This window comes from Petromyzon marinus, chromosome 16 (genome assembly GCF_048934315.1).
Source record: "Petromyzon marinus isolate PM22_M1 ecotype Great Lakes invasive population chromosome 16, UKy_Petmar_22M1.pri1.0, whole genome shotgun sequence".
Classification (NCBI taxonomy): Eukaryota; Metazoa; Chordata; class Hyperoartia; order Petromyzontiformes; family Petromyzontidae; genus Petromyzon; species Petromyzon marinus.
This window is the reverse complement of record NC_133682.1, coordinates 2,451,348-2,471,635: the sequence shown is the minus strand read 5'-3', so window position 1 is coordinate 2,471,635 and position 20,288 is coordinate 2,451,348. Positions and strand designations below refer to the sequence as shown.

At 53.0% G+C, this 20,288-nt stretch overlaps 1 protein-coding gene across 5 annotated transcripts in view; it reads right to left on the bottom strand.

The window, feature by feature from the left end:
• LOC116942986 (lysosomal dipeptide transporter MFSD1-like) overlaps positions 1 to 20,288 on the bottom strand; it is a 43,831-nt gene that overhangs the window by 17,100 nt on the left and 6,443 nt on the right. For 2 of the 5 annotated variants that reach the window (XM_032955538.2, XM_076067421.1), the window contains exons 4-8: positions 19,160 to 19,215; positions 18,236 to 18,382; positions 8,456 to 8,614; positions 7,190 to 7,308; positions 6,069 to 6,169 (exon numbers count right to left, since the gene is read on the bottom strand). In XM_032955538.2, the coding sequence (XP_032811429.1) occupies positions 6,069 to 6,169; positions 7,190 to 7,308; positions 8,456 to 8,614; positions 18,236 to 18,382; positions 19,160 to 19,215 (582 nt within the window). The remainder of the gene's footprint in view (positions 1 to 6,068; positions 6,170 to 7,189; positions 7,309 to 8,455; positions 8,615 to 18,235; positions 18,383 to 19,159; positions 19,216 to 20,288) is intronic. The other 3 variants (XM_076067419.1, XM_076067420.1, XM_032955539.2) reach the window with 2 other exon arrangements.

Sequence of the window (20,288 nt, the reverse complement as noted above, 5' to 3'; positions counted from 1 at the left end):
GACACGGGTGGACGGGGTGTGGTGCTGTCCCTTCAAAAAGGTCCTGGCTAACGGCATGCCTATACGGGGGATCTTTGTAATGTTTTGTGTACGAATTTAAAACCAAACCTAATAAGCACCACTGTGCGCACAGCCCTTGCTGCGGAATAGATACACGACCAACAAACGCCCGAGCAATAATAATAATAACGCAATATCTGTCTAGACTAGGGGGGGTGGGGGGGAGGGTTTGCAAACTTTCTCTCGCCGCCGCGACTCGCACGCGAGAGAGAGGAGAGTGCCCGTTTGGCCATGCCATCTGAGTCGTGACGACGGTGCGTGCGTGGCGCCGCAGTTGCATTCGGCCCGCACCGTCGCTGTTACCGCACCGTTTCGATTGCCCCCCGGGGGGTTGGCCGTGCATCAGCGGCGACGCGTCGTCGTCGCCGGCGCGGGTCCGTGACGACGCTCATCGGCTTGCTCGTGGCGTTTACCGCGCGCGGGGAATATCGGCTCGGCGGGGACTCGCGTGGGAAGAAATGAGGCTCGCTGCCAAGGTGTAGCCCCGCGGCACTGGAGATGTTGCGAAGCGAGCCAGCGAGCTCCCGTGAGCCCCGGCAGGCTCTGGCTTCACGCAAGGTCCACCTTCTGTCTCAGCAACTTAATCCGCTATCAGCTAAAGCTAATACGTCTGGCCTGACAATATCCCCTCCATCATTGCAATCATTTTGCACCGATGGATTAGCCACAGAACAAACCAAGGCATTCTCTCGGTTTCAGTCTGAGTAAGTGCCTCTAATATATGAGTCATAGGAATGGGTTTATTTTTTTGAGACGCTCGCAAAGACATGCGACGAGTCCAAAAATGCACCCGACCTTATCAGATGTCAGAAGCCAAGCTGGATTTGAGCCTGGATAAAGCTGGGATAGGAGGTGACCACAATGCACAGGAGATTGCTTTTAGGGTACTGCTGGGCTACGCGCTGAGCAGCAGAGAGAAGTGCAGCAAATTCCAATGCTGTACGATCCCACGCCCGTGCTTTCCGCCTTCATCCCGCAGTGACCCGCGTGCTGAAGCATGGTCAAAGAGCCCCCCACTATCTGCACGGCGTGGAGAGGCTCTCGTCCAAAAGGGCGCCCCCCTCCATACGTGGCCACGTGTACAACCTCACGACGTTTTCTGCTTTCGCTTCGTACCACAACTCGCCCAAGGCACCCATTACAGCTAAGTCATTATTGAATACTCCAATAACATTATTATTATTATTCGTGCGCGGTTGCTATTAATTTATTCTACAGTACTCCTGGCCATGGAAGCAGTTAAAATATTAATGCGGCATTAATTTAAGCCTCATTTAAATAATCTGGTTACCGCCCAATTACAAGTGTACACGCTGGAGTGGCTTGCGGTTTTTCGCCACCAATTCAAAGTGCTCACGTCGGAGGAAATGTTATTTTAAACTTGATCGGAGACGAATAAGAAGAATAACAGTGGAGGTGAAAGTGCCGTGATTTAGGGCCAGTGGCGGTACGAAACCCATCGCAAAGTGTAAGCAAAGAGCGCTAAACGCCGACGAGGATGCGAGCAGATGTTCGTGTCCGTTGGGTGCCTGAGCATACTTCACATAATAAACATATTATTACCCCAGAAGAAATGCGTCGGGCATACCAGGGGACGGTATTAAATTTGGTAATCTTCATGCATCGAGGCAATGTTTTATTTTTGCGTTTACATTTCATTCGGCTCGCAGTCTGCACACGTGTTTGTCGGCGCTTTCCCACCCCACTCCCCACCTGCCCAGCTGCCGAAATATTTCCGCGACGTTTCCTGGATACCCAACACATTCATCAATAACTCCGATCGGCGCGTATTTGGGATCTCTGCGTGTGTTACTGATCAGAAACACGGAACAAGTGATGACACTCGCGGAGAAACCTCACGTGGGGCATCACAGCGAGAGACGGGAAGAGGAGCGCCTGGATCAGAGAACGCAATGCAATGTCAGAGACATCGAATCGATTGCAGAGGGAGGCGAGTGGCTCCGGACAGAAGCCATTATGGCTGGAAGGGACAACAGCCAATGTATGGGACTGAAAACTAAACTATTTTCATTTTTCTAAAACTAAATTATTTTCTTGACTTTACCGAAAGAACCAAAGAGTATGGATTCCTGCAGTCACGAAAGCTTCAAATCAGGATTAAACTGTTTTTTTTATTTTTTATAAAGCTAAAATAAACCATTTTTTATTTTACCAGGTAAGGCCCACTGAGTTACGTAGCTCTTTTTCAGAAGTGACCAGACCACAAATCGAAGCTCAACGAAGTGGCTTATCGTGCGGAAATGTCTAGCAGCCACATAACTCTAAACGCGTGAGTTTGATTCTCAATGTGGAGGGGGAAACCGGAGGACCCGGAGAAAAATCTACGCGACCACGGGGGGAGACAAAGAGAGAGAGAGAGAGACATGCAAACTCCACATTTTAAGGTGTCAGGGTCAGCATTGAATCCACGACCTCCTGTATACCAGGCGAGGTAGTTAACACCTCCCCACAGCGGGCACCCTGGCGATGGAATCGCAGCCCAAGGTGAGAAATCACCCAAAGCGGCGAGCGCCGGACCACTCGAGAGACGAGGCCGGCGCACGCGGAGGAGCGAGGCGGATCGACGCACGGCCGCGAGTGGTGGCAACAAAATCCAGAGTTGTTACGTTCAACGCCTCTACAATTATTGACGATTCATTTATCCACAGACATCATTCACATCTCTTTGTCAAGCCACTCCTGGAATAAAACCTCCTTACCCCCCCCCCACTCCCTGGGGGTCGTTTAACCATACTGCACTGCGTCTGTCATTGCTGATTGCTAAAGGGGGGATGGGATGGGACAAGATTATATCACGCACCACTGATGATAGCCGTGACTGGAAGTCGAACCCAGGTAGTTGGGTTTTAATGGTTCAGCACGCTACCCGGTGTCGCATTTGCCCCGACAAAACCATTAATACCCAACGCAATGCTGCACATTACTCTGTATCATTGGTAAAGGTTTCCTCTCTGATAAATTGCTCTCCGTTCTGTGCCCTGCTCGAATGAGTAAAGAGACGCATTACGCCCAGACCACAATCTAATGCTGGAGCTAAAAACCAAAGTCCTGCCGTCTCACCGGGCTCTCAGCCGCCGCTCAATCGCAGGTTGCCCTGCCGTCCCCGCCAACTTCGTGATCGCCCGATCCCTCTTCGATCCACACGCGGATCAATCCGCCCCCTCCCCATAGTTGGCAACCGCACAAAGCCGGACCGTGGGGCTGATTGCGAGCAACGGGGTTGAGAAACGCGGCACGGGATGGCGACAGCCGTCCCTGGCAAAGCCGGCAATAGAAATGACCGCATCCTGGCGCTGTCGAGTGTCCCGGCCACATTTGTATCCCCGATTGATTTCTTTTTTAGTTTTGCGAGCGCCGCTGCCTCTCTTTCTCTCTCCACCTCCCTCCCTCCCTCCCTCACGCCCTCTCTGCCCCTGCCGCTCTCCTCGTCCCGATTTGACGGCTCCCCAAGCGTGTTTAGGCCGGGGGTGGGTGGAGTGGGGGGGGGGGTTTGGGGAACCAATTCGACCCAGGTCCATCAACGAGCGCCGAGGCCATCAACGTGGGGCCCTATCGCTCCGGAGGGGATTTATTGATAACACGATGTAACACGATTTTTGTCCCTGGGTAGTAAGTATTATTTTTCTAATTGCTTATGCCTAAAAAGTATAGAAAATGGGTATTCCCACGAGCTTTGCTTTTGTGACCAGGACTTTATGTAAAGGAATGACACAAATGCACACCACGTTTTCTCATTGAAAATAGGTAAATTTCAAAATATCACTGTCCTGGTCACAAAAGCAAAGTTTGTGAGGAGTAATAATAGCCATTTTCTGTACTTTTGAGGCATAAGCAATTAGGAAATAACACTTACTACCCAGGAACAAAAAAAACTTTTTTTTTGTTACACAGTGTAATCCATCACACTCAGAAATCATCCTCTAGGAAAACGTTTGCCGAGATGAGACGCCGGTCCAACAACGGACACTGGCACCACCCTGACCCAGCCCATCTCCCACGGTCACTTCCACCCTTTACGGAGGACAGCTGGGACCACAAACACCCATCCTCTGTATATATATTTTGTTATCATAGATGAGCCGTCCATATCCAGTCCTCTTAATCATGATCGTCGTACGTTTGACATTCGTACCATTCGAATAAAATGCAAGGTGCGGCTTGGTGGCCTCTTTTCTCTTTCCAATTTAGCTAATGAGATCATCTGCGCTGCGTTTTCTTGTCCAGTGCCTCCGGCATGACGCCGAGGCTCCAGCCTCTCACGCCGCGGGGATGACCTCCAGCCTCTGTTGCCTCCAGCCGCCGTCACTGTCGTCAATCATCAATCGCCGTCAGATGACGCTCTCCTAACGTGTCCATGACCCAGCAGTCTCCATCCTTGAGCGAGCGAGCGAGTTTCTTTCCAATTTCAATTCTTTCCCCGACGAAGTCGTTCTAACCCCACGCAGCCCCGCAAACCCACACCGTGGTAACGCGAGACGAGACGCTGTTGGATTCCATTTTGGACTTTTGTTTCGTACGCCTTGCCGCTGCACGTAGCACTTGAAACGTTTTGCCAAACGTGGAAATACGCTGCTGCTATGGTGTTGCTGGTGGGTGGCCTGAGCCGAGTGCTGAATGTGGCCCTGCCCGCTCGCTGCAGGCTCGATGCTTCCACCTGCTGGGAGGTGGTGGCGCTGCTGCTGCTGCTGTGGCACCGCCTCCTCCTCTCCTCCTCTCCTCCCGTGCCCGCTCAAGGCGAGCGGTGGCCGTGCGCGACGTGGACACCGCGCGTGGCGCGACGAGGCGCGACGAGGCGCCCTCGTGACGCCTCCTTCTCTGCAACACTCGGCCAACGCTCGGCGGCAAGTGCGCGCACGTGCTGTGCGTACAGGGAGCTCAAACCTGTCAACCCCTTATCAGTGCGCACATTATCACAGACCAATTCAGACCTTATTGGTCAACCCGTGCCCTTATGAATCTCAACGTTCATCCTATACACTTCACTACACACTCCACTACTGTACACTCCACTGCTACCTACCTGTCAACCCCTTATCAGTGCCCGCCTTATTACAGACCAATTCAGACCTTATTGCTCGCGCCCGTGCCCCTTATAAGTCTCATCCTACAAAGTCCCATCACAAGGGAGAAACACAAACAAATAGAATAAAACTTTTTGTGTCCCCGTATTGAAACGGCTGTGTGCCGTGTGGACCTGAAAACTCAATTTCCCTGTACAAGAATGAAAGTAAAACACTTGGAAGGATAATAAATGTATAGCCTTGGTCGATTCACTCGACACGTGTCCGTCACGGGCGTTATTTGACCATACTTCACCACGCTGGTCGGTGTTTGCTGGTGAAGTTAGGGAGCGGTCGGGGGGGGGGGGGGCGGCTGGTAAGGGTCCAGGACCGGTTGCGGTATCACTCCGCCACCTGACGTTAGCCGTAGCTGGGAATCGAACTCGGCTTTCGCCGTGCCCATGCCGCAGTGCACTCACCACTGCCGCCGCCGCCGCCGCCTCTCCGCCCCGCGTGGGTGAATATGCGGCGGTCGATGCACGGTGCAAACGGCCGCGATTGCGTCGTGCGATTATCTCGCACGCGCGCACGCGGGGTCGATTCGTGAAGGCATCGACATCCTGCCGTCTCCTGCCCACCTCGCGGCTGGAGCCGGCAAGATTTGATCCTCGCCAGGCGATCTCCGCGCAGCGAGGGCGAACTCACGAGGCGCACCGGGCACTGCACTTCCAGCAGCTCGACGAGGTTGGGCGGCGCATTCGGCGCGAGTTGGTCGTTAAAGGGGAATGGCGGTCGGGATAATGCCGCCAGACTGTGGCTGCTTTTTGACGGCGAGTTTGTTCATGTGGCTGGCACGCACACCAAAGGTTCGTTTGATCAATTCTTTAGTTTCCCCACTAGCATTAGCTGTGGGGAAACTTACATATATATCACGCGACGCGTCTCGTTTTCTGACCCGGTGCTTTGCGCGTGCCGACAGGCGCGGACCTGCCGTTGGCGATGAATGGGAAGACGGTGCTGTAGAAGAAGACGGTGGCGAGGACGAGCATCCAGTAGGTGAGCTTGAAGCGGCGGATGTCTGTGATGTTCTGCACCGAAGAAAAGAGAGAGCGACACACCCACGCACCTCACCGATTGCGCGAGGATTATTGGCCTCTTTCCCATTCCGATCACGTACGCGTACCTCACCATATTTGTCTTCCGATTCCGTTCCGGTGGCGTACGATGTACGTCGTCGGAACAAAAAGCTAAAACAACTTCATCGGTACGTCTTCGGATCAGAAGACTTACCGAGGGCTCCCACAAGGCCATGCGGGAGGGCGGGTGGCACGGTTTGGTGCCAGCCATCGTAGAGCGCGGTCGTACTCGCCGCGGTTCTCCGCGGCGAGTATGACGTCTTTAAATAAAACAACAACGGCGCTGCGCCTCTCTAAAATAAAATTAGCGGCAACCGCTCGCGAGTTCCGAGATCCGGCAGTGAAGGGGACACCCACATTGCAACTTGCAGACGTCTCGGAAGGGGGCGAAGGGTTAATCCTCGCGGGGACAATGGGAGATGGACGGACGGATCCACGAGGAGAAATCGGCTTTGGGCACGAGGGCCCATCCGGTTACAGTTCACTTGGTTCACGTCAGCGCCAGCTGTGGAATAATTTTAATCGTCCGTTCATTCATCCTCCCGCCCGCACCGCTCATCCATCTTTCTGACTGCCCAGCTTCACCGTTTGGTCCAAGGCTACAGGACAATATGCTATTTTTTTATACCATCTGGTGCTGACCGTTTTGGGAAATATCGCCCAAATGTTTCAGCTGCTCGCCGTAGAACTCGTTTCAAAAATGTCGCGCTAAAGAAACAAAGAGGAACTCGGCAGGGCGGCACCGATTGCGGTCATGGTCCGTAGATCGTCGGGTGACCAATGGGCGCAGTTTTGCAGATCATCGATTGGTAACGGCTCTACTAAAGAGGAGCAACTGGGGGAAAATACAGGCTGACAACAACAACAATCAATCAATCCATCGATGATGCGAAACTTCCAGGCGGTGCGGCCACACGCATGCCCCGAGTACGTGATCTGGGGGGGGGGGGGTTAGGTGGGCGGGAGGGTTACCACGCTCTTGGCTTCGCGACGCAGTCCGGCGTAGACTCCAAGCTGCTGCAGGCCCCTCTGGTCCATCTGGCCCACGGTGCAGGCAGCTACAAGGCTCACGGCGCACAGCACTGCCCCTGCTCCACGCCACCGCCGCCACCGGGAGAAGGGGATTAATAATTATCCTGACGGGAGGTGGACAGCCACAGAAAGCCCACGCTCGAAAGTCCGGTGGCAGATTTAGGCGTGGGGGCGGCTGAATGAGCGATCGCTCTGTCTGGTTCCCCTGTGGGGGGGGGGCGTTGGGGTGGGTATCCTGGCACATTGAAAATTACTGTCGAATAAACGCACGGCTCTCACAGGTGTGGTTTCTCATTTCACAAAGGAGCCGGCGCGTGGGGGCCACCGCGTCCGGGCGTTGTTGGTGGGGGGGGGGGGCTATCGTCTCGCTATCGCTCGGCGTATCTCCGTACCGGAGGAGCCGCATCGATTCCCCTCGGCGGCGAGCGGCGCGTTCCGCCATGCGGATCCGGCGAGGTCTCGCACCCCGTACCCAGCCCGCCACCGCCCAGTTCCCTGCCAGGCTTCCCAAGCCAGAATACATTTATGGGTTTTTTTTCCATCCCATTCTCTGCACCTGCCACTGATAATTCTCCACTTGATATGAAATGCATGCACTGGAAAAAATATGGGTTGCTCCGAAAAGGGCACGGCGAGATATATCGCTGACAAAATCAAATGGGATTTATGATCGTTTATCAGTTTGCGCTCAGCTCCGAGTGACTGTGTGTCTGTGTGTTTGTCTGTGTGTTTGTCTGTGTGTTTGTCTGTGTGTTTGTCTGTGTGTGTCTGTGTGTTTGTCTGTGTGTTTGTCTGTGTGTGTCTGTGTGTTTGTCTGTGTGTTTGAGTGTGTGCGTGTTTGTGTGTTTGAGTGTGTGCGTGTTTGTCTGTGTTTGAGTGTGTGCGTGTTTGTCTATGTGGGGAGCCGTAGTGCAGTGGCTACGAACCCAAGTTCGATTCCCGCTCACGGCCAACACCGGTGAAGATTATCCGAACCGGTACCTAGCCTCTCCTAGCTTGATTCAACCTCAAATGAGTACCTGGTGCGGTGTATAAAAATAAGCACTGGACGTGGTGTTGACCATCCCACCCATTACTGCCTTCAAAGGTGCTCGTTAACAGCACTTGCCCCAACAGTCTATTATAGGCTACATGGAGAGGCATTTTTGTCTTTGTGTTTATTGTGCGTGTGTGGCCGTGTGTGCGTGCGTGCGTTTAAACAAACACCGGCCCACAGCGTCGCCTCCAGGCCGAAGCGGTGCTCGAAGCTCTCGGTGCAGAGGAAGTTGAGAACGCTGCCTAGTCTCGAGAAAGCGATCGTCACCCCGAACGCCATGGCCAGCTCTTTCTCACGGAACCAGAAGGTCACGATGCGAAACTGCACGACTTGAGAGAGGGAGGGAGGGGGACACCCCAGGTGGTTGGTCACTTCTCGAACTGAGATCTAGCACCTTATTGTTAAACAAATTTTGTCGACAAAACTCAACATTCGTCAAAAAATTATCATGCTTCTTTGGCAATCCTTCACAGTCCAGGAGGATTTCCTCCCATCACTGCCTCATCTGTGGGTCGGAAGATAGCTGACGAGGCCAATCTGGTATCGACAGACTCGTCAATAACACGGTTGTGGCCTTAAAAAAAGAAAAATATATACATGTAATGGGGGACGTTTCAGGTAATGATCCTTCTTCACAGCACGCAGCTTTATCATGAGCGCTTGCGGACCACTGCCACCGCAGCATCGCCAACTCTTTTTTTTATCATTCTCATTATTAACCGGCTTGCTAATTTAGAATTCGGAATGAGATAATTTTTGCGAAGATTGTAACAGCAATGCAACGACGGGGGCCCTGGTGGGGAAACGGGGACAATATTAATAATGATAGCAGCAGCCCTCGGAATTCAACGGCATCCACAGTCTTTCTCCACAGTGTACGGCTGGTGCGGGCTCAGAATGTGTCCTCTGGTTTTTCCCCTCCACGTTCAGAATCAACATCAACGCGTTCAGAGCATTTGGCTGCTGTACATTTCCACGTGATAAGCCACTTCGTTGAGTTATCATTCGTGGCCAGGTCGCTTCTGAAAAAAAAGCGCCATAGGTCAGCGGGCCTTGCCTGGTAAAATAAAAATTGTTTTAGTTTAGAATGCTGAAGGAATGTCGTGAAGTCACACCAGGCAATTCGAACGAATTAATAAAAGTTTCAAAGTAAACCGGTCATCAGATCGCCACGCGTGCGTCAAGCGTGATGGCACGCACAAAGACGAAGATGCCCCGTGTAGCCTTCAGCAGACTGTTGGGGCAAGGGCTGTTAGCGAGCGTCTATCAAGGCCGGCACCACGCCCGGCCCCTTCATCTCCCCAGTGGCGATATTTACTACACACCGCACCAGTTACTCATTTGAGGCAGAGTCAACCTAGGTGAGGCACAGGACCGATTCAAATAATAATCGCTGGCGTTGGCCGTGAGCAGCAATCGAATTCAGGTGTCCCGGGTTCGTAGCGCGGCACGCGCTCACCGCTACACTACTGCTCCCAACCACGCACACGCGCACACGCACGCACGCGCGCACACGCACACATACATACACACACACACGCACACATACATGCACGCACACACAACAACAACCGCCATTCGCCACTAAGTGGCGGTGACGTCACCACGACGCTTGTGCCAGGCCATGTGCACCTTGAGGCCACGTGAAGTGTCGAACGCCCGCTGGCAGGAGGTCACGGGGCAGACCCAGGTGCCACGGGTCGACTGACTGAGATGACTGAGATGACTGGCTGATGCACCACCTGTGCCCCCTACTGTGCCAACCTACTGTGCTTTAGCCACCCGGCGCTCCGCTCGTTGTTGTGAGCGTCGCTCCTCCACCCTCCGTTGTTGTTGGAGGGCGACTGCCTCCAACTGCCCAGTAGCGTCCTTCACGAGCCTCCTCCACAGAGGCCGATCTTGACACCGCTGGTACCAGTCATCGGCAAGTCCACTCAGCTCCACGTCTTCCTGTACCACATCACTCCATCTCTTCTCTAGCCCGTGCCGCGCCCGTTTAGACCCCTCGATCCGGCCGAACAAAAGCTGTTTAGGCATACGGTGGCTGGGCATGCGGGCTACATGACCCAGCCAACGCAGCCTTGCCTGCCGGAGGAGCTCACCGATGGGACCTTGCCCAGATCTTTCAAGGATTTGTGAGCTCCTCACACAATCCAGCCTGGTTAAACCCAGGATGGATCGTAGGCAGGCTAGCCTAAATGTTTCTAACCAGCGAAGATGTTCCATTAAGGGTGTCCACGTTTCGCAAGCGTAGAGAAGGGAGGGAATGACCGTGGCCGAGAAGACCTGAAGCTTAGTGCGGAGCGACAGACCAGGTAGCTTCCACACAGCGTTACGCAGCCGATGAAAAGATATTGCCGCTCGACTGATTCGGAGTGAGACCTCTGCTGTTAAACTGGAGCCGGTCATAAACACACTGCCCAGGTATGGGAAACTCTCCACTCTCTCCACAACTGCCCCATCACTGATTGGGAGTTGTGGAGGTGGAGTGTCCGATGGTACAAAATACCGAGGCAGGTGCTTAGTTTTGGTGGGGCTGATGGTAAGGCCCCATCTCTTAGTGGCATGCTCCAGTCTCAGCAGCAGCGTCTCCAACTCCACCTCTGAATGAGCAGCTATTACCAAATCATCGGCATACATAACGTGGTTGAGCAATAGGGAGCCATCCCTTGACCGCACCCGGGCATCGATCAGCCTCCCATTATATCTGTACCAAATGGAGATTCCCCAGGTACAGCTATTGAAGGCTTCACGAACTACGTGGTCAAAATAGATGTTAAATAATGTGGGAGCCAGAGGACATCCGTGTCGCACCCCAAGGTGTACAGGGAATGGCTCTGACTCCCGGCCATGTAGTTTTACCCGGGCCCGCTCACCATCATGAAGGTCCTTAATGATCGTGAGCAGAGGGTCAGGGACTCCAAAAGCACGAAGAACAACCCAGAGCCCAGGCCTACTGATGGTATCATAGGCCTTGACCAGGTCAATAAAGCAGAGATGTGGGTCTTGTTGGAATTCCCTACACCTCTGCTGTAGCAGACGGACAGAAAATATGGCATCTGTGCAGGACCGCCCTTTCCTGAAACCGCATTGGGGCTCCGCAAGCCTCTCCTCAGCGTGCCTGGCAAGGCGATGTTGAATAATCCTTGCCAGGACCTTTCCCGGTATACAACCCCCTACCTCCTCGCGGTGCCGGACGCGTAACTCTGTCGTGGACAGTGCTGTGGGGGGAGGGCCAATTCCGATTGGCCCCTCCCCTCATGGCGTCTGTGCCCACCACAGTGGCTAAACGGGGGCTCTGGACGGGTGCGAGGGGCTGGTAACCCCTCCACCTTCAAAAAATTACCACGAAACCACGACTTAAATCTATAACGCACACACACGCACACACACACGCACAATCACGCGCACACACACGCGCACTCACGCGCACACACACACGCACGCATACACACGCACACACGCACGCATACACACGCACACATACACACACGCACACATACACGCGCACACATACACGCACGCACACACATACACACACGCATACACACACGCACGCACACATACACATATGGACACATACACGCACACACGCACACACACATACACACACACGCACGCACACACGACTCCGTGCACCATTAATGTGCTGTGAATTCAATACGGGGGGTGACGATGCTTGAAGTGAGAGTGCCAAAAATGAAAATTGGTTATACGGCCCTGATGAACTTGGTAATTACCTGATTATTACATTCATAAAGAGAAGTTTGAGTGCGTGATGAAACATTAACGAGTCACCTAACCAGAATTGAATGAGGTAATTACGATTAATGGTCTGCCGATACAGTAAAAGAGAAAACATTTTATAAACTACATTCACATAAAAACAACGTTTATACAGAACAACAAGTTTCATTCCCCGGGGGGAGGAAGCTTTGCCTCTTTGCGACGTTTCAACAACATAAAAAAATAAGAACTCATTCCCAACGTTGAACCATCATCGCGGGGTGGAAGTTGGCGGTTCGACTTTCCGCCTTCCTCTCTCAGCTTTTCCAATGAATCCCGCCTCGTCCTCGTCCTCCTCCTCACCACCACCACCACCTCCTCGTCTCGCTGCCTCTCGGGAGACCTTTGCAGGATTTGTGCTCGGAACGGCGAGAGAAAGAGACGAGCGGCGGGAGAGGCAGTGGCAGGGGCGTCTCACGCTCGTCTAAATCACTGATATATGCCGCGTGGAATAACACAAAATATATACATGTTAAAATGTTGTCACTTGAATGCACTGAATTGTCATTTGCGGAGCAGTGGAAACAATAGACAAAGATCCCCCCGTTGTAGCCTTAATAGACTGTCGGGGCAAGTGCTGTTAGCGAGCACCTATGAAGGCCGGAACGGTACACGAGGGGGTGGGTGGCCAGCACCACGCCCGACCGTCTTTGTCTCCCCAGTGGCGATGTTTACACACCACACCAGGTACTCATTTGAGGCTGAGTCGACCTAGGGGAGGCCCAGAACCGGTTCAGATAATCGTCACTGGTGTTGGCTGTGAGCGGGAATCGGGTTCATAGCGCAGCGTAGCGCCAACTGCTACACCACCGCTCCCCACAGTTGAAACACACACACCAACATACACACACAGACACCCACACACACACACCCACAACAACAACCGCCATTCACCACTAAGTGGCGGTGACGTCACCACGACGCTTGTGCCAGGCTATGTGCACCTTGAGGTCACGTGAAGTGTCGAACGCCCGCTGGCAGGAGGTCACAGGGCAGACCCAGGTGCCACGGGTCGACTGACTGAGATGACTGAGATGACTGGCTGATGTACCACTTGTGCCCCCTACTGTGCCAACCTGCTGTGCTTCAGCCACCCGGCGCACCGCTCGTTGTTGTGAGCGTCGCTCCTCCGCCCTCCGTTGTTGTTGGAGGGCGGCTACCTCCAAATGCCCAGTAGCGTCCTTCACGAGCCTCCTCCACAGAGGCCGATCTTGACACCGCTGGTACCAGTCATCGGCAAGTCCACTCAGCTCCACGTCCTCCTGTACCACATCACTCCATCTCTTCTCTAGCCCATGCCGCGTCCGCTTAGCCCCCTCAATCCGGCTGAACAAAAGCTGTTTCGGCATGCGGTGGCTGGGCATGCAGGCTACATGACCCAGCCAATGCAGCCTTGCCCGCCGGAGGAGCTCACCAATGGGACCCTGCCCAGATCTTTCAAGGATTTGTGGGCTCCTCACACAATCCTGTCTGGTTAAACCCAGGATGGATCGTAGGCAGGCCAGCCTAAATGTTTCTTACCGGCGAAGATGTTCCATTAGGGGGGTCCACGTTTCGCAAGCGTAGAGAAGGGAGGGAATGACCGTAGCCGAGAAGACCTGAAGCTTAGTGCGGAGCGACAGACCAGGTAGCTTTCACACAGCGTTACGTAACCGATGAAAAGATATTGCCGCTCGACTGATTCGGAGTGAGACCTCTGCTGTTAAACTGGAGCCGGTCATAAGCACACTGCTCAGGTATGGGAAACTCTCCACTCGCTCTACAACTGCCCCATCACCGATTGGGAGTTGTGGGGGTGTACTGTTCGATGGTACAAAATACCCAGGCAGGTGCTTAGTTTTAGTGGGGCTGATGGTAAGGCCCCACCTCTTAGTGGCACGCTCCAGTCTCACACACACCCACACACACCCACACACACCCACACACACCCACACACACACACCCACACACATCCACACACACCCACATACACACATCCACACACATACACCCACACACACCCACACACCCCCACACACACATACACCCACACACACATCCACACACACCCACACACACATCCACACACACCCACACACACATCCACACACATCCACACACACCCACACATCCACACACACACACCCACACACATCCACACACACACACACCCCCACACACGCGCGGTTCAAACTTCGCCGTGCGGTGCAAGAGCGAAAGGAAACATCCTCGATTTTTTTTCATTTTCTCCCAAACCTGCGTTTCTCGCCGTGCACCAGAAAAGTCGCCAAAAACATTTTAAAGGGGAGTAAAAGGCAACCCCCGACCGTTACGAGTGCTGGAGAATCCCATGCACGCAATCGGAGACGTTGCGAGGCTGGTGATCTCCCCAGGGGTGAGGAGGGGGGCAGCCAAAGAATTCCGGCGGCACGCTGCCGTGCTGGCGAGCAAGCGAGGAGTGGCTCGGGGTCGCTGGAGAGAACCATCGGCCACCTCCCTCCCCCCCTCTCGTGCCGCCAACCAACAGATACATTTCACACTCAGCCGCCGCCAAAAAGTGCAAAGGCCTGCTCATCGGCAATCAGTCTCGGCTCCGTTTTCTTTTTTTAGAAAATAGCAACAACAACACGTTACAACGAGACATCGTCGTCATCAGCACGTGGATCTATTTCACTGCTGGACGATGGCTCTCCCCAGGTGGGTCGTCCATCCCTCGCGCAGTCCCGGCATGTCAACCAGCTGTCCGGCAGCACTTGCACGCAAGCCAGACCCGTTACTCGATCTCAGCAGGGGACATAGTCTTGGACGTGTTCCTCTCCGTTGAGCTGCAAACTCCTTGACGTTATTCTGGACCATGCCGGTAATCACTCCCCTCTAGGGAAGTGTTTTGACCATGCCCATTTACTTTCCGTAACGGTGAATAATATTTGCGTCTCTCACTTGCGTCCGTTCCCTAATCCACTTGGTTCCTACTCTTCCTTGCTCAAAAACATAGAGATGGAGAAATAAAATATTGACTTAAAGCATTCGTGACTGCAGGAATTCATATTCTTTGGGTCTTTCGGTAAAGCCACGTAGATAGGTTCAAACATCATCAGGATTGATGACGACCGCTTGTGTTGCGATCGAAACGTCGTAGTTTTTCGTTATTTTGTTATGTTCGTTGAAGCTGTGTGTGACTTTACCGAAACACCCAAAGAATATGGAAAGTAATTTGAACAAAAATCTGAAAAGTGCACAGAGAAACCCCCGTATACTGTAAAGAGCATTCCCATCGCTCTCCAAACACTACAGAGCCACGGTTTGCATCAGGGAATGTCTCTTTTCCTACACTCGTGCTTTCTAAAAGGCCTTATGCCGTATTGCATTTCAATAGACATTAGGAACCAGACCCAAGCCGTGCCAACATGGCCCTGTTTGGCTCGTTTATTCTGCCAACGCTCCACCCTGCTCGCTCCCTCCCCATCCTTTATCTCTGCAGCAAGGGGGAATGTAATATATTTATATCATGTTATTGTATGCTTGGATTAGCTTACACTCCCCAAACCAAAATATATTACTTTCACGTGATTTCATTCGACTTTTCTCTCAACGTAAATCTGGCTCACATGGGAATCCGAGCCGAGGGCCCACTCACGCTGCCGGGTTTTGCGAAACCGGGCCGGCTCGGGTTTGAAAGCGGTCAAGGGCCGGCCACGGGCGCGAGCGCCCCGCACAGGCGGAGGGAGGAGGGCTGCCACACTATCGACGCATCGGACTGTCACATCCGTCACCACTCGGGCACGAGGGCCAAGACGAGGGACTTTGACCGGCAAACCCCGGGGCTTGGCATTGGCTCACACTCTGCACGGCGTGCTCAGCCACCCATCCCCAAGGCACCGTGCGAGCGCTTTGCGACCAACGGAGCGTCGCCCGAAAAAGGCATCCCGCTGCCAATGCGATGAGATGCACGTTGCATTGCGTGGTCGCCACTTACGGTTTCAAGGATTTGCATGCATTGAGGCCAAGTAAATAAATCAGTAGCGCGTGAAGGCAATGCCCAAATGACTTTCACCTCTCTCTCTGTAATGCACTATTAGCCCCGGCATATGTTACCGTGTTCTTTTGATTATAAAATTCATCCTCTTAAAATACACATTCCTAATGACACGTGACCTAATACCGCCAAGAGATGCGCTTGATGCTTTCGTTCCGTTTCTCGGCTTAGCAATATGATAAATTGAAAACTGATTTTAAATATATTTTTTCATGTAAATTGCAGGCCTTTATTTCCTCACTGAATATATATACTTAGTTCTTTCGCTAAAGTCACGTAGATAGAAAATACAAATAAAATTACAAATAAATAAAAATTACAAATCAAAACAAAAAACCACGACGTTTCGATTGCAACACAAGCGGTCTTCATCAGGCGGAGAGAAAAGAGGGGAGAAGCCTCCAAATGCACTGAATATCTTGACTTAAAGCTTTCGTGACTGCAGGAATTCATATTAAAAAATAACAAGTTATCTTCTTCGAACCTATCTACGTGACTTTACCGAAAGACCCAAGAACATGCACTTAATGTTCCACTAAAAATGTTCCACTAAATATGTTCCTCTGACTATGTTCCACTGACTATGTTCCGCGTTGCCGGTGGAGCGGGGTCGGCACACGTGACCAGTATCCGCAGCCAAAGCCAGAGGTACATACGATGTGGCGTGCCGGGAGCAGAAATCATTTCCCGGTCTCGAACCCACTGGAATTAATCCCCGGCGAGTCACGAACGTTTCACGTTCCTGTCGTGTTGCTGTCAGAACGCGAACGCCCTTCGTGGGTACCTGTGATGGGACCCCTTTTGCCAGTATCACGATGCTCAAAACACAAAAAAAAATGCTTTTCCCATGATGGCATGAATGCAGGAAGTGTTAATATGTTCAAACACCACACAGGAACCTGTCATCAAGGCATTAACCACACATAATTGTGGTGAGGAAAACAGCTTTGATAATTTATGCACTGTCCTTGAAACTGATTGGCCTTTATGTACCAAATGCTATAGAGATAAAGGCTGCCAAAAAGGCAAACAGTACAAGGACGTTGCAAATACCAACGCATTCATAGCTCGACTTAAGCGGTTAATTTATCGTGGGGATGAATTTGGATGGCGCAACATTTCTGCCATTGGTTGGGTGCCGCGTTCTGCGCGTTCTCTGTTGTCAGGGCCCACACGGAGCCGATTATCGCTGGGGAGGGCTCACGACTGAGGTAATGATTCACTTCTCTGCTTACTCACCTCTTCTTTGATATAATAAATATGCCAAAAAAAATGTATGACGCCAAAGCAACCCCGAAAGACTACGGACAATAATTCAGCTGATGGCCTTTTCTCTGATTCATGATTTTTATCCCCCTGTTCAGTGTTTTTGATAATTAATTACAGCACTGTGAAAGTCAACAACAAAAAGAGTTATTTCTTATTGCGCTGCCATAGATCTCATTCATGGAGCGATAAGATCGGTTCGCGTGCAGGAGCCGGATAAATTGTGGCACTGCAGGGCCATGACGGATGGCGATGGCATGGGGAGGCCTTCATCCAGCAGTGGATTGATTATAGCCGATGATGACGATATGAAGTCTCTGTAGGACGGTGTTGGGGTAGTATATATATATAAAACCTGCATCATCAGCCATAATCAATCCACTGCTGGCTGAAGGTGTCGCCAACCCCATCGCCATTTCTCACGACCCCGCGATGATAAACACAGCGCACCTGCGCACGAGCCGAATTCATTGCTCCATCTCCACGCCGGCCGTCACGTAGCCCCTCGTCCCCTTGACGTCCACCGGTGGCCTACGCTGGAGAGCAGCAGGGAGCAGGCGATGGAGCAGGCGACGCAGCAGAGCTTGCGTGCACCGTCGCCGGTACGGCGAAGGTACCGGCGAAGGTGCCCTACATGTGTCGAATACGAAGAGTGTTCAACGCTGCGGATGAAATTCCGCCACTGCCCCTTATGGACAGAGCTAAGCTCCAACACTCCAGATGGATCTGGGCGTCAGCGTTGTGTCCGGCTGGCGATCGACGTTGTAACAGCGTCAGCCGTTGGTGCCCCCCTCTCCACGGCCACCACCCCCCCCCCCGTGACCCACCGGGGCCCCCCCACCTCGCACCGTGCCCCCCCCCCCCCCAGCAACGCGCCTCTTACTGATGAGCGAGACGTTCCCGCAGCCGAAGAGCACCCGCCCGGCGAGCATGAGGGCGAGCATGGAGCGTGTGGAGCCGCGGAGTCGGATGGAGAGCGCGAAGAGCAGCGAGCCGAGCATGCAGAACGACGAGAAGAGCATCACGGAGACTACGGGAGCGGGCACGGGTGGCACAGCGCGCAGGGGTCAGCGGGGTCAGCGGGGTCAGAAGGAAAACAAAGCCAATGCCAAGTACCTCAAGCAGGCTCAAGAGGCTCAAGGGGTTCTGGATGCATTAAAAATTAGTGGTCACCCACATGGCGTACCGTGACACCTCTTCTGTGCATGGCGGCCGCCCGTCCCAGCACTATCCAGGCTCAAGGTGGCTTAGCCTCTGTGTTTCGACAAAATGGGGTGCGTGCATTCCACGTGACTTGGGCACGTTGGCCCACGTGTACGCCCGCCCCAGTGGCCTCCCTGTTTGAGCCGAGAGGGTGCCCCGGGGGAGCGCAATGCAGGCACGGGGTCGCAGGCGCCTCTGCACCGTTTGTCTCCAGCCTGGCTGTCGCCAAGGAAATGCGTCCCCGCGTGCCGTCAGCCACCGCACTCTGCTCTGCCGGCTGTGCTCGTCGCTGGTGCCTTTGTGACCTTGGTTTCGCAATGGAATCCTTCACGTGCAAGGTTGTGGTCGTGTTTCATTATTGGGTGGGGGGGGGGGGATATAACAAGAACTAAAACACTTTTTAACACCGCCACAGTGGCGTGGGGCATGGTTGGCCACCGGTGCAAGTTGTGTAATTAAATGAGTTCCCCCCACCGATCCAATTTGCCGCCCCCCCTCCCCTCTTCGTATCCCCAGTGCGTCGAGGTCCCTCCGGCCCTCCGGCCCCGGTGCAGTGGCAGCGCCTGCACGCTCGACGGCAACGTGGCCGCTGCGCAGTCCTTACCTCGGTTCCCGATCTTGTCCATCAAGTACCCAAAGGGGATCACGAGGACGACATTTCTGAGAGCACAGGCAGAGAAATGGTATGTCTTGAATTGAATGAGGGATGACGTTTTACCGATGTTCGTCTTTCGCGTACGCCAAAGCGTGGAACGTAAACACTTGTAACTCTGTGATCGATCGGTTATTTTTTATTTATTTGCTAAACTTTTTTCTTTATTTTACCAGGTAAGGCCCCACTGAGTTATGTCGCTCTCTTTCAGAAGAGGCCTGGCCACAAAAAATAGCCCAATGATGCGATTTATCACGTGGAAATGTATAGAAACCAAATACTCTAAACTAATGTTTCTAAATGAGGAGGTCAAAATCGGAGGACCCGGAGAAAAATCCACGAGACCCCGGGGAGAAGACGCAAACTCCAAATATACAGCAGGCGTCAGGGTCAAACCCACGTCCTCCTGGTTACCAGGCGAGATAGTTGACTTCTCGCCACCGTGACTTGTGCCTCTGGCTTGAGAAGACTGCAAACTCCGTGGCCGGCTTTCCCAGCCTCATTAAAAACACACGCAGGTGGCTGACAGGGAATTTAAATGTGCGCACGTTGTACGAGGATAACGACCGGTGCCGAGCACTCGCTGAAACGAGTCTCCCGAGGAAACTGCGCGGATTTAAATTCAAGCTCCGTCTGGAGGAGGATGCGGTGGTGATGGCACTGCCGTCACCTTACACCCAAAAATCAATCAAACCGCTGTCGCGTGCCAGCCGAGTGCGAAACCCAAGGCAGAGTTTGTCGCCTGCTAAAATCAGAGCCACACGTCGCCACTGCCTCTGTCGCAGGTTCCACTCCTGCTCACCGCTGTCAAACATCCTTCCTCCTGAGATCCGCAGACAGTCATTACGCTTTTCACGAATAGAGCCGCATCTAAGGCTATCCGGATCTGCCACTCGTTAGAGATCTACAGCAACTGCCAGACCCCTTCCAAAATCATGAAAAATCACAGCCAGAACCGTTGTAGATGCAGACCTTAATGGCCCTGAGAAATTGAGATGGATATGGATGATAAATAATATCCCCAACAAGTACCAGATCGCCAATTCCATGATAGAACCTCCGTGATTTGATCTAGATCTCC